General features: G+C 44.4%; 1 protein-coding gene across 1 annotated transcript in view; it reads left to right on the top strand.

The window, feature by feature from the left end:
• The window catches only part of PTPRB (protein tyrosine phosphatase receptor type B), an 80,734-nt gene extending 68,664 nt beyond the window's left edge, over window positions 1-12,070 (top strand). Inside the window, exons 31-33 of the mRNA XM_080935753.1 lie at window positions 3,749-3,869; window positions 6,683-7,557; window positions 9,824-12,070. Of these exons, the coding sequence (XP_080791879.1) occupies window positions 3,749-3,869; window positions 6,683-6,705 (144 nt within the window). The 3' untranslated portion in view covers window positions 6,706-7,557; window positions 9,824-12,070. The remainder of the gene's footprint in view (window positions 1-3,748; window positions 3,870-6,682; window positions 7,558-9,823) is intronic.
• The last annotated feature ends 578 nt before the right edge of the window (window positions 12,071-12,648 follow it).

Here is a 12,648-nt window from a genome sequence, read left to right as displayed (position 1 = left end):
GCGCCACCACACCTGCGTCTTACCTATTTTTTTTTATTATGTTTTGTAAAAATTATCTAGCTTTCCTTAAAGCCCCAAATCTACTTATTTCATCCATTTGAAGTATCTTCTAACCTCTGCTGTCTGTAAAAATCCCTCTGCCCATTTGTTTTCCGTGCCATTTGTCAGGGAGCCCAGTTCGTCTGCTCCGTTTGCACAGTGGTAGGGTGGTCCACCACTTCTTGTGCTTGTGGTGAGCTGGCTGTTGGGGCCAGAGGCTTGTTAAGCCAGTGCCAGCGCTCCTAGGCTGCTGGGCACCTCCCCTTGTATCACAGCACAGGACAGGCAGGCGTCATATCCATGCTGCTTAGTAAATTCAGACTAAATGGATGGCGACCTTGTTAGCAGGAACACAGCCTCACCCTCAGGCATCTCGGTAACTGTGCCTCCACTATGACTTCTGGCTGTCATTTTGCTTATGGGACAGGATTGTATTACTCATATCTTTTTTTTCCTTGTTTCCTTTGTTTGTTTGTTTGTTTGTTTTGATTTTTGAGACGGGGTTTCACTCCGTAACATCCCTGGCTACTCTGGACTCACTTTGTAGACCAGGCTGGCCTCAAACTCACAGAGTTCTGCCTACCTCTGCCTTCCAAAGGATGCACTGAAAGGTGTGGGCCACCACACCCAGCTCATCGTCCCCACCTCAGAGGGGTGAAGCCTTGGGACTAGAAACTTTTCTGTCTCTGTATGACTTTTTAAAATCTATTCTACAAATGGGCGGATATCCTACAATTATGTTGCTAAGTCGGCACCATGGTTTTATTTTGGCATTGCTTTCACAGGCTCAGACTGTAATTAATTTGTAAATTGGGGAAGAGATAGCTAACACATTCAAAGTATTCTTCAGCTCTCTCTCTCTCTCTCTCTCTCTCTCTCTCTCTCTCTGTGTGTGTGTGTGTGTGTGTGTGTGTGTGTGTGTGTGTGTGTATTCAGGCTCCTGGTTACTTTCAGATACAACTTGGACATCACTTCCATGAACCTGTCCAAACTCTAGGATCTCCACACTGGCCCCAAGCAAGGGTCTCCGTTCTAACCATCACGGTCTGCCTTTCTGAGCAGAAGCAGCTACCATGGGCCAAAGCTCCTTCTCTCTGAGAATAAGCAGACATTTAGTCGTGCATGTTGATGGCTCTCATGAGAAGGAGGCACTGGGACATTATGGGATGTAGTGTCCCAGCTCCCATTTAAGAGACAATCCTGGACATCACCCATGACACAGGCAACCAGTGGTTTATCCACACTGGACTCCCAACTCACTTTCACCTTCTCTTCCTAGGTTGATATTTTCTTCCTCCAAACGATCTCAACCATTTCCTGTCCTGCATAAACCTTTATCAACAAGTCTAGTTTATCATCTTCTAGGCATTTGATCACATGTCTGTCTTTCCACTAAACTATGCTCTCAGGAACCATGAACTGAGTGGCTATAGATGTAATATCATAAATCCTACACAACACCACAAAGATTGGTAGAATTAAATGGAATAGAATATGTTACCACTCACCCAGCACTTCCCCCATTAGGAAAAAAAAAAATCTTCTGTGAGTTGAGGTTTACACTTTTATTTTTTCATTAAGAATTAAATAAGGGTACAGTAGCAACTTGGTGATTCTAGAAGTAATCAGTGTCTGAAGGGGCATCCTGTTGGGAAAAGAAAGGTTGATATTTAAGACAAGGCAAATTAATAGAGAGTAATTAGTTTCAAAGCCCATGGTGGATCACTGTTGAACAATTTATTACTAAGCTATGGCCTGAGTATCACTGAGTTCATTCACAGTTTACCTCTTCCATCCACAAGCAATTTAATTAAAGAATAGGAATTATGGGGAGCTGGAGAGGTGGCTCAGCAGTTACATGTGCTTACTGCTTGTTTGGAAGATTCAGATTTGGTTCTTTGTCCCACAAGGATTATATACCCTGCAACTCCAGCTCCAGAGAATCAACACCATCTTCTGACCTCCAAGGGCTCCTGCACATTCATGGTGCACATTAATTCAGGCAGACTTGCACACACATACACACACACACACAAATAATCAGTCACTTCTCAAGGTGAAAAAAAAAAACAAGTACAATCTGTGTTAAATTAAACAAACAAAAACAAAAACAACCAAATAATAGTTCTTAATACTGGAACAAGCCTTGTTTGTTTGGTTTTTTGTTGGTTGATTTTGTGGTTGTTGTTTTATGTCTTAACCTAGCTGAAACCTACTATGTGTTAAGGCCTAAAGTTCACTTCCGAAGGCATATGTTCCTCACTGGCTTCCTACTCCCTGGGTTCCAGCAATGGCTGTATTGTGTTAAGAAACACAAGGCCCAGGAACAGCAGACAACAGGCCTCCGCCCCTTGGTAGAAAGGAAGGGAACCCAGTTCATAAGTTTGGTTGCCTGTGGCCAAGACTTTGTCATCAGTGGAATCTCTGTGGTTTCTTTACAGTCACCAGGGCACTTTACCCTCCTGTATTTGTTTCCTAAAACAGTTAATCCCAAAGTGGCTAGCCTGGGGGCCTGTCCTCTTCAAGTAACCCTCTATAGGTCTCAGACATCCACCAGCAAGCATCTTTGAGTTTCTTCCACGTTTCAGACTCAGATGCTAAGAGGACAGAGACCTAAACACTGAGCTTGTGTTCAAAGCTGTAACAATCAGTGGGTTAAATTGGACACACCTCCTTTTCCCAGTGTATCTGAAATAGAAGAGGCACAAAAGAGGAAAGAGTGTGCAGTGAAATGAATTCCTCATAACAAAATAAACCAATATACTGAAAACATGAACCGGGGGATGGGGGGGGGGGTTGTCATACCCCTAGTGTCAAATGCAAGGGTCCCATTTCTTGGGAATGCAAACTTGGCAGAGCTGATGAACTCTGGATCTCAGTTTGTTTTATGTCCGCATCTGCTTCATAAGGCTGTCGTGCTCGTAAGACTTCTGTAGAGGACATAGCAAAGTGTTTACACTCATTCTTGTGAAGAACAGTTCTAGGCACGCACAGCACTTATAACAGAGATATATACCATTCAAAGAGAGTGGATGAAAACCACGGAGATAGTTCGGACAGGCAAGTGCTTGCTGTTCAAGTGTAAGGCCCTGAATCTGGATAAAAAGCCAGGCTCCTGAGTGAAGTCCCAGCCAGCTCTGGTATAAAAGGAGACCCTATTTTCCACAAAAGAGGAAAAAAAATAAAAACAGAAAAAGAGATTATAATTATACAAAACCCCAGCAACTATGGGTGTTTTGTGATAGCCTTGTTTGTCCTTGCTGGTTTTGTGTGTCAATTTGACACAAGCTAGATTCACTAGAGAAAGGAACCTCAGTTGAGGAATTACCTCCATGAGATCCAGCTGTAAGACATTTTCTCAAGTGACCTATTTATTGGTGGGTGGTACTATTCCTGGGCTGGTGGTCCTGGGTTCTATTAGAAAGCAGGCTGAGCAAGCCATGAGGAGCAAGCCAGTAAGCATCCAAGCCTCCATGGGTTCTGCATCAGCTCCTGCCTCCAGGTTTCTCCTCTGTTTGAATTCCTGTCCTGACTTCCTTTGGTGATGATCAGCAATGTGGAAGTGTAAGCTGAATAAACCCTTTCCTCCCCAACTTGCTTCTTGGTCATGATGTTTCACCACAGCAATAGAGACCCTGACTAAGACAAGTCCCTACCTTTCTTCTGCTTAAAGACACCTTTCTCTGACATGTCTTCTGACTTTCCACAGTGTCAGTATGTATATCTGCATCAGTGTGTGAGAGATGTCCTCCGAGCAAGGAAACTGCGGAACGAACAAGAAAACCCCCTGTTCCCAATCTATGAAAATGTGAATCCCGAGTACCACAGAGGTAAGACCTCGCCGGCTTCTACTTTGTTTGCCTTTTAAGTTCATTCTCTGCAACGCGCTCAGCCTGGAAACCAGTACTAGCTCAGTGCTCTTCCAGCATAAACCTCCAGTGTCTTCTTGAGGAGAGGAAAATGAGGAAGGTTCCAGAGTAAAACAGACTCTCGGCATCAGTGAGATCTGCAGTGCTGCTGTAGTAGCCAAGAGGCTCACACTTGGAGGGCAGATGCTCTGAGCTACACTCCCCAGTATCCCATCTTACCCATCTGCCTACCCTAGCCCAGCAGGCTACTATAAAAGGCTTTCTTTAGTTTTTCTTTTCCAAGACATAAGACTGACCACCGGGGCAGACTCCCCTGAAACCATCACTGGAAGTTCCATATTGCAAAACTGATGCAGAGAAGAATTTGACAGTCAGAGTTTCAGTGGCCATAATGTGTTCGTGTCTGTGGCCGAGCTTTTTTTCCTAATAAGTGTACAGAATATACTTGGTGCACCAAGGCTTTTGAGTTACAAGTTGGAGTAAAAATCAGGACTGCCACAGAGGACAATACTAGTCAGTTTGGCCTTATCACAGCAAAATCCTTGAGGTGGCTGGCATCCTAAAGCAGAAAGTTTGCTTAACTCACCCTTTTGAGGTTCAAGAGCATGGCACTTAGGTCAGCTCAGCCCTAGCGAGGGCTTCACAGAGAACGGTGGGTAGGAATCTTCACAAGAGAAGAGATGGCAGGGAGGAGGGGCAAGACTGAGTAACCCTGTGAGAGCTTCCTCCGAGGACTCATCATCTTCCAAGGGGTACACAGTGGCATTGTGTGACACTGTCACCTGACAGACCAAGCGTCCGACTATAATGGTCCCTTAAAACCGAGTAACTTCTGTTTCATGTCATGGCAGGGACTGGCTACGCCAGAGCACACTCACTAATATTAGTACAGTGTGGCCATTAAGGATGGGCTCTTGTTTTGTCATTTGATAAAAAAGGCTATGCTGCTTGGGTTGGCCTTGGCTGGAGCATTCCTTCCACCTCAGCCTTGCCATTAGCAAGACTAGAGACACATGCCATCATATACCTGGCTTCAGAATAACATTTTTGAGGCTATCATCTTAGTATGGATTCCTTTACAAAGAAGCTGGTCTTGGTTGCTATCACAAAACACTTGAGACTAGATACTTTAAAAAGACAAGAGGTTCGGGGTAGGGATGTAGCTCAGTGGCAGAGCTCATACCACAAAAGAAAAGGAGTCCATGGGGAGGCTGACCCCATGCATTTGGCCTCTGATGTGGCCCAGTAGCTAATTACATCCAATGAGATCACATGGCGAGAGAGAAAGCCATTGCTAAGAGCGAACCATGTTTGTTCTCTTATAACAATCTATTCTGTGGAAGCTAGTCCACTCCTGTGAAACCTAACCCACTCTGAGAGACCAACTCTAACCTTTCAGTGATCCCGTCACCTCCCACTGGGCTACTTCTCACAGGCCCCACCACATTATGGCAGAGACCAGATATCCACTGAGTGACAAACCATAGCTTAAGCATGACAGGCCACATCAAGAAATGCAGAATGTGAAACAGACAGAAGCAATATGGATGGGTGAGGGGAATAAATAGGAGATCTGCCAGTCTCTCTGACCACGTGATGTTTTTCCGACCATTTTATAAATTCTCTAGAACAAGTATGTAGCATTTTTCAGATTAAAAAAAAATCAGGAGTAAAAAAAAAAATTACAAACTTCTTGATGCATGCTTTTATCAAGCAATAATTAAGTGGCAAGAAGAAGCTTCCTGCCCCTGGTCCACTATTGAGGCCAAAGGTACCCCCGGGCTGGGAAGGGGTATTAAGGCCTCAGATCCTTGCTCTGGACCTGTGTGTTCTGCTCACACATTTGACAGACGGGTCTCAGACCTGCCTTCTCTGTTTCTCAGTGCTGTTTAGCTGACAGTCTCAATTCCTGCCCACCCAGCCAGCATGTTATTATGCAGTGAGCTGTAAAGAACACAACAGAGACTGTTTAGAGGGGTGCTTTGCAAATCAGATAATCTTTTGTGTTGTAAATAATTACCCCCTAATTTATTGCTGAAGTAAATTAAGGTTTTTGCATGGCAGCTTCTTTTAAGAAAACTCCAGGATGCTGGAGGTTGATGGGATAGATCTTAAAGGTTTCTTTGTCTAGTGTTAACTAGTTCAAGAATCTTTTTTAAACTAAGCTTGGGTGTGCCTAGAAGAAGCTAATTGTGGGCTTGAAACATAACCACTATCCTAAAGACTAGGATTCAGAACTCAGCTCTGAAGCTGCCTGGAGTTAATAATCTATGTCTCCCCAGGCAGAATACTGTCCTGGCCTTGGCCTGCCTCTTTAACTAAGAGGCAAGACAAGGGCAACTGGAGTCCCTTCCAAGTCCAGGAATCTGCCTTTCTCAAGAGGCTGGGCTAGCTCCAAAGTGATGCTCTATCCTAAATTAGCTTAGTGATGTCCTAAATCCCTTTACTAATGTCCACCAGTGTCTTCCATGTTTGAATTTCAGAAGTAGGGCAGTAGAGACAGTCCTCCACAGCAGGGGCTCCCAACCTTCCTGATGCTGTGACTTTTTCACACAGTTCCTCGTGCTGTGCTGACCCTTCAATTGTCAAGTTTTCACCGCTACTTCCTAACTGTACTTCTTGCTATTGTTTTGAATCATAATGTAACTATCTGATAGGCAGGGTCTCTGATATGGGACCTTTTATGAAAGAGTCGTTCGACTTCCAAAGGGAACGTGACCCACATGCCCCACAGGGTTGAGAACAGTTTCTAACCATGCCATCTTTGCTTCCAGATACAATCTATTCGAGACATTAAGAATTCACCTGAAGATCCCCTGGATAAAAGTTTTTCACTGTGTGACTTTAAAAAAAAAAAAACAAAAAACAAAAAACAAATCTTGCTTCATGCCCTGTGGGGAGTGCCAGCCATTTCTGATGATACCATGTATAATTTATTAATCCGGAGAATGTTAAAGAATTTATGTAATTTAAAGGTAACAGATATTATTGTATATAGTTGTATTTTGTGGTTTCTCCTGTAAATATGTATTTTTTTCAGAATGTTTAAAATTAAGCTTTATATAATACTATTTTTCCACACTAAAAGTGTTCATGGCTTGTTCTACATAAACCTGTGTGACAGGGCCACTGGTAAAATGTGTGCAGGGGAAGTTGCAGGGCCAGGCCCTGGGGCTGTTTCTTACCTGTCCTGCTAGTCGCTGGGTAAACAAAAGTCAGAGCTGGAGAGGGCACACCAAGCTTTCTTCTGAGTGAACCCTGGGATCCAAAGAGTGTAACAGTTGAAGAAAGAACAGGGCTGTGGGAGCCCGTGTGCCAAGAAATTAAAAATAAATCAACGAATTAAAAGGAGGAGCTTACAGCACTAAGGCTGAGCTAGGTGCTGTCTAAACCAGACCTCCCAGGGTCACCTTGAAGCTTGCAGTGACCTGGGGGTTGAGGGTTCCCATCGCAAATGACACTAACAGGGGTGAAGAAGCCTCCTCTGCCTGGAACGTTCTGCACAAAGCAACGTGCCACCCACCGCAGTCCCGGCTGGTTTTCCTCTGGAAAGAGTCACCGTGGTGGACGATGCTCCTTATGGGAAAAAGCATTGTATACCGACATGTCCACAGAGACATCTACAGCACCACAGATAATGAGTTAAAAGGTAAGTGATGGTAAAATAACAAACCCAGCTCTCCTTGGTCTACAGATCCTCCAAAAGTCCTTCCTAAGTGAGTCAGTGCAGTAGGAATGTTGCCAAGCACTCTCCATTTCATATAAGCGACATCACACACCCTACCCATCTATCATCAAGATCTGTGTTTTATCTGACTATAAGTAATTCCAAGTGACTTTGACCAGATCAAGGCCCGATTCATGGGTGTTTCCTGAGGGAGGTCTGGGAAGAGTCCCGGGGTCGCCTGCGTGAGAAGCGCATGTGGTGACCTCAGAGCTTCATTTGCAGAAGCAGCGCCCTTCTCTCAGACGTGTGTACTTTTCTACAGATCATAAATACCCATAATAAAATGGGCGTAATTGGCATAACAACTGAAAATAATCAACTATACCTGTTGTATAGGTATATATCGCTGTAGCTTTAGTTTGTAAATAGAATGTGATATTCATAATTTTATAACTACTCACCCAGCCTGGAAATGTCTTCATGGAATGTTCAAAGTGTATAGGAACAGCTAAGAATCCCTGTGACCAACATTCAGAATTCTCAGGGTGGCCCTGTGTCCAGAAACGTGTCTGATATTTTAAACAAGAAAAGGAGGAAGAGGGGTGTAAGTTAGTATCTGTAACTAGGGAGACACGAAAGGTCAGACGTGGTTTTGGTGTGGTGTCTGTTAGGAATCATTGTTTTCTTAGAAAGGCTAGGCTGCGGGAGCAGCTATGAGGCAGAGTGCTTGTGTGTCCGTCTGTCCCTCCTCCTCAGAAGAGAAAAGAAAGTGGGGGGGAGGCGGGGGGGGGGCTGTAAACTGATAATGCTTGGTGCAAAGCATGTTGATAACCTGGAAAGGGAAGTTCTTTGCCCTTTGAGAAAAGCTCCAGCAAGGGCCGGGAACCTGCTGGGCACTGTTCCAAAATCTGGCATTGTCCTCAAGGAGTGGTGGCTTGAAGTCAGCACTGTTACCCTTTTCAGTAGGAAGTGGAAGAGGGTCTGGGTGAGGGGAGGAGAGCACAGTGGTGCCTTCTTTTAGGGCACCAACTAGCAAGGGCTGCAGCTGTTTCTATGGTAAGTCGCTGGATGTAGAAGAGAAGGTAGTTAGTTACTGGCACACGCAGGAACTACAACCACAAAGCCCCTGCACGTCTCTTACCGTAACTGACACTCACATGTCTCAAAGCATCTCAGGGGAAGTCAGAGTTACAGAAACCCGCGCAGCCGCACAGCCGCGCAGCCACAGAACCTCATGCGTTCTTGTTCTCTACTCCAGGGAACACTAATCCCTCCCCTGTGCTAGTTTTAAAGCCCCCTTAGCAACAAATACTTCTCTGTGTAATCGCTCTCAGGAAAATGTAATACCAACCAGTTGATCTACCCAGGAATTTAGTAGAGATCCAGACTGGAAATGTGCCTATTGATACGGTGCTTGCCAGGCATGTGGGAGGCCCTGGGTTTAGTCTCAGGTACCACAAAATAAGCAAGAGAGAAAAGGGGAGGTTTCTTTGCCTTCCTTCTGTTGGGCGCATCTCCCCTTAATTGCTTCATTCGGCAGTAAACACTTCACTTCCTGCCATTCGAGGCATCCTGTCTGCACCTGAGCCTGCTCTGTACTCATTAAGGCTTTCAAGTACTTCAAGGCTCTCAGACCTTGAGAGAGTCTGTTTTGCATCTTAATAATTATTTACCCAGGTTCCTTATAATTAACTCCCTCCAATCGTTCACATTAAATCAATTTCACATTATCATTCCGCTCTGCTCTGGAAAGCCGCCAAGTTTTCCCCGCTCTCGAATCAGATTTTTCAAAGACGCATCCCCCTGTCTGGGCTTGCAAGCGTTCATCTTGAGGAACTCCAAACCCTTCAGTCCCTGGCATTCCCCTCTCCTGTTGCTGGCTGCTGCCTCTCACTGCACCACTCAGATGTGACTTCAACCCCTGTTCATCTCACCTCCGTCCACCCACTGCTAGCATCTCATACCCTCAGCACCAGAGAAGAGCAATTGAGGCCTAATTTTTCAACACTGAAATGCAACCACATAGCAATTCGGGGTCAGTTATATTTAGGAGGCTCTGTAATTAATTTTGTTATTACCTCTTGGAAGAAAGCCCAAAATGATATGAGAAGATAATGTGAAACGCTTTAGCAGATGTCCCCCAATACAAATCGGGGGATCATGTTACACCTCACTCTCTTACTGCTTCTCTTAGCTCCGTTTTAAGGCTCAAACTCCCTACAGTAAATACTTCTTGATCCTATCACAGAAAGAAAAAGGGGGAAAAAAGAAACAGAAAGATCTGCCATGTGCTACATCCTTGTTCAGTTCGTTTACGGGCATTTTGGAAGGTTGAATCCTGAAGTTACTAGATCTGTGTCTTTGTCTCATTTCCCCCACCCGTGGAACACACTAGAATTTTTATTCACACAAGCTGCTCTGCCCATACCTGACCATACTATGCTGAATAGGTAATAAGCCAGAGCTGCTTGTTTGTAGGAACAGTTAGGAGGTTTCCTGAGTTCCGTTTCATTGAAAAGAAAGAAAAAAAAAAATGAATGCGATTAACCAGACAAGAATCGTAAGAAGGCACCAACAGTCCCAGAAAACAAGCTCCCAACCCCAAGGAGTCGGCAGACACGTGGCACACCGGCCTGAATCCCCTGTTACCATTCCAAGCTTGAGAAGTTCGGAGTTCAGAGAGTGTTTCACAGCCAAGGAAGCTCAACCATGCCAGCAGAGAGGAAGAAAAATGATGAGGAGGAAGGTGTTGAAGAGACCTGCAAAGCAGACATCGGGAAGGCAGAATGGCCCCTCTCCCTCTTGGGACAGTATTTGAACATCTCATCATGTATTTCTGTTAGGGCAGGTGGGTTGGACATCCCTAATCCGAAAATCTGAAACTCAAAATGCTCCCAAGCCCATGGGCTTTTTGAGCACTGACTTGACTCAGTGGTAAGTTCTACAGCTGGTCTTGTGTGATCTCTCAGTCACAACACAGGTCCATGGAAACTACCATGGAAACTGGTGCAGGGGACCCGAGAGACTGAAATGAACTTTATGTTTAGACTTGGGATCCATCTTCAGGACTCATATTTATTAAAATATCCCAAATTTATTTTAAAATCAGACTTCAGAAAAGGGATCTCTGATGTGCGAGACTGTGGTTGGGAGTCACTGTGACAGCCACGTTGGTCAGACGATCTGATTCAGCCATTGGACTGGTTCCCTCGTTTGAATTAACCAGATGGGTGACTACGTTTACAGGGCTTGTCACAGCAGACACAGCACCTCGGAGCCTTACAGTGCAGGGTAACTACATAGGATCTAGTGTTCAGTCATTTTGGTTGAAACCCAGGGTGACATTTGATGTAGCCACGATAACAGAAGAACTTGGTCTCTTCTAAAACTGCGTGTGTCGCTGGAAACACTTCTGGCTGAAAGCACTCAACTGAGGGTGGCTTTCTTGGAATAAAGGCTTGCATTTTATTTTTTTAAGGACTGTCTATATATATAGCATTCATTAAGTAAGAATATTGTTGGTGAATGCCTCCCAAAACAGAGGATTATATAATGGAAATATAAGAGCTATTAAAAGATATGCCAAAGATTATTTTTTTAACCTATAGGCCCATGCACATGATCTTATGTAAGACATCAAAGAAAGTTGTTCAGAAGTGTTAACAGTGTCAGACAAATGTAACATGTCCCTTCTCAGAAGAGTTAAGAAGGGTTAGTTTGGGTTGTTCTCTGCCTCGAGTAATTTTTTGTAAGAAATATCATCCTTGCCCCAACAGCAAGCTTTTCCATTCCATCTGAGATGCGTTTTAATGCTGATGTGGGTAAATGTTTGTTGCCTTGAGAAAGGAGTCCGTGTGGCTGTGGCTTTAGAAATCCAACAGCTACCATCTGCCAGCTAGTAGGAAGGTCTACACCAGAGTCAGTCTTCTGGCCTCGGTCACAGACAAGAGAGGCCACAGGTCCCCACTTCATCTTGGGCGTTGTTTGTGAGGCTCAGTTCTCTGAGAACAAAGAGCAAGTCTCTCTGCTTAACTTCCACCACACAGAGAACAGTTCCCAGCTCACATACCCCGCATGCACAGTTTAGAGCAGAAGTTGGTTCTGCCTATGTGCTTTGGACGTTAGATTGTGCCTACTAATTCTGAAGTCCACAGAGGTGAAGCTAGCTGCTCCGTCATCTGCATAAGGTGTAAGGTAAATAAACCCAGCAACCGAACCTATTATGTTCTATAATAGAGCACTTTCCTGGTTTTGAAATCATTTACGTTCTCTGCAAATCTAGTAAAATGGCAGTAAGTGTGTTTTTTCCCACACTACAGCATTCTGGCCACACTATCACATTGTAACCAGTATTGTTTGAACAAAGAACCTCATCTGTCTTTCTATTTAAATATTGTATGTGCTTAATATATTTTCAGATATGTAATTGTGGTTAAAGGAAACCTATATGGAATCTTTCACAAACCCTCGCTGATGTAGGAATAAAACCACTGTTCGTTGAAAGACCGTGTCCTGTCTTCGACCCGAGTGTTTCTTGCTTATCAGTGTGTATCATTCACAGCCCAAGAAAAAAGTCAGAAGTGACTGTCTCTAAGTAAAATTTAAAAAAATGATAAAATAGAAACAAACACAAAACAAACCTTTCAGGCTGTTATGACAACTGTGGCTGTCTTAACCTTTCTGTGGTGGGGACACGGTTTCCTAGGACACTGTGCACACACAGTGGACTCTGCATTGGCTGTCTCTGCCTGGACGCTTGTTTGCACTGCTGTAGTCCGTGAGTAACCAAAAATCACCATCCATGACCAGCAGCAGTGATGTTCTTAGCGGTACTGGGCTGCCGGGACGGCTGGCGGCCCTTCAGCGACTTCACTCATCAGTGGACAGTGTGGCGTTTGCTAAAGAGCTGCTGCGTTCACTTCGAGAACCATCCGTTGTCTTTGTCGTTTCAGTTGAAAGCTAGGTGTCCGTCACAATGCCTGGATTTAGTTGTTTGTCTCTATTGTTTTGGTTTGCTTTGTTATCTTATCTTATTCCCAAACTCTTATTTTTAAAAGATATCACAACACATTC

Source organism: Micromys minutus, assembly GCF_963924665.1.
Source record: "Micromys minutus genome assembly, chromosome: 22".
Classification (NCBI taxonomy): domain Eukaryota; kingdom Metazoa; phylum Chordata; class Mammalia; order Rodentia; family Muridae; genus Micromys; species Micromys minutus.
The sequence above is the reverse complement of the archived record's forward strand: the minus strand, read 5'-3'. Positions and strand labels throughout refer to the sequence as shown.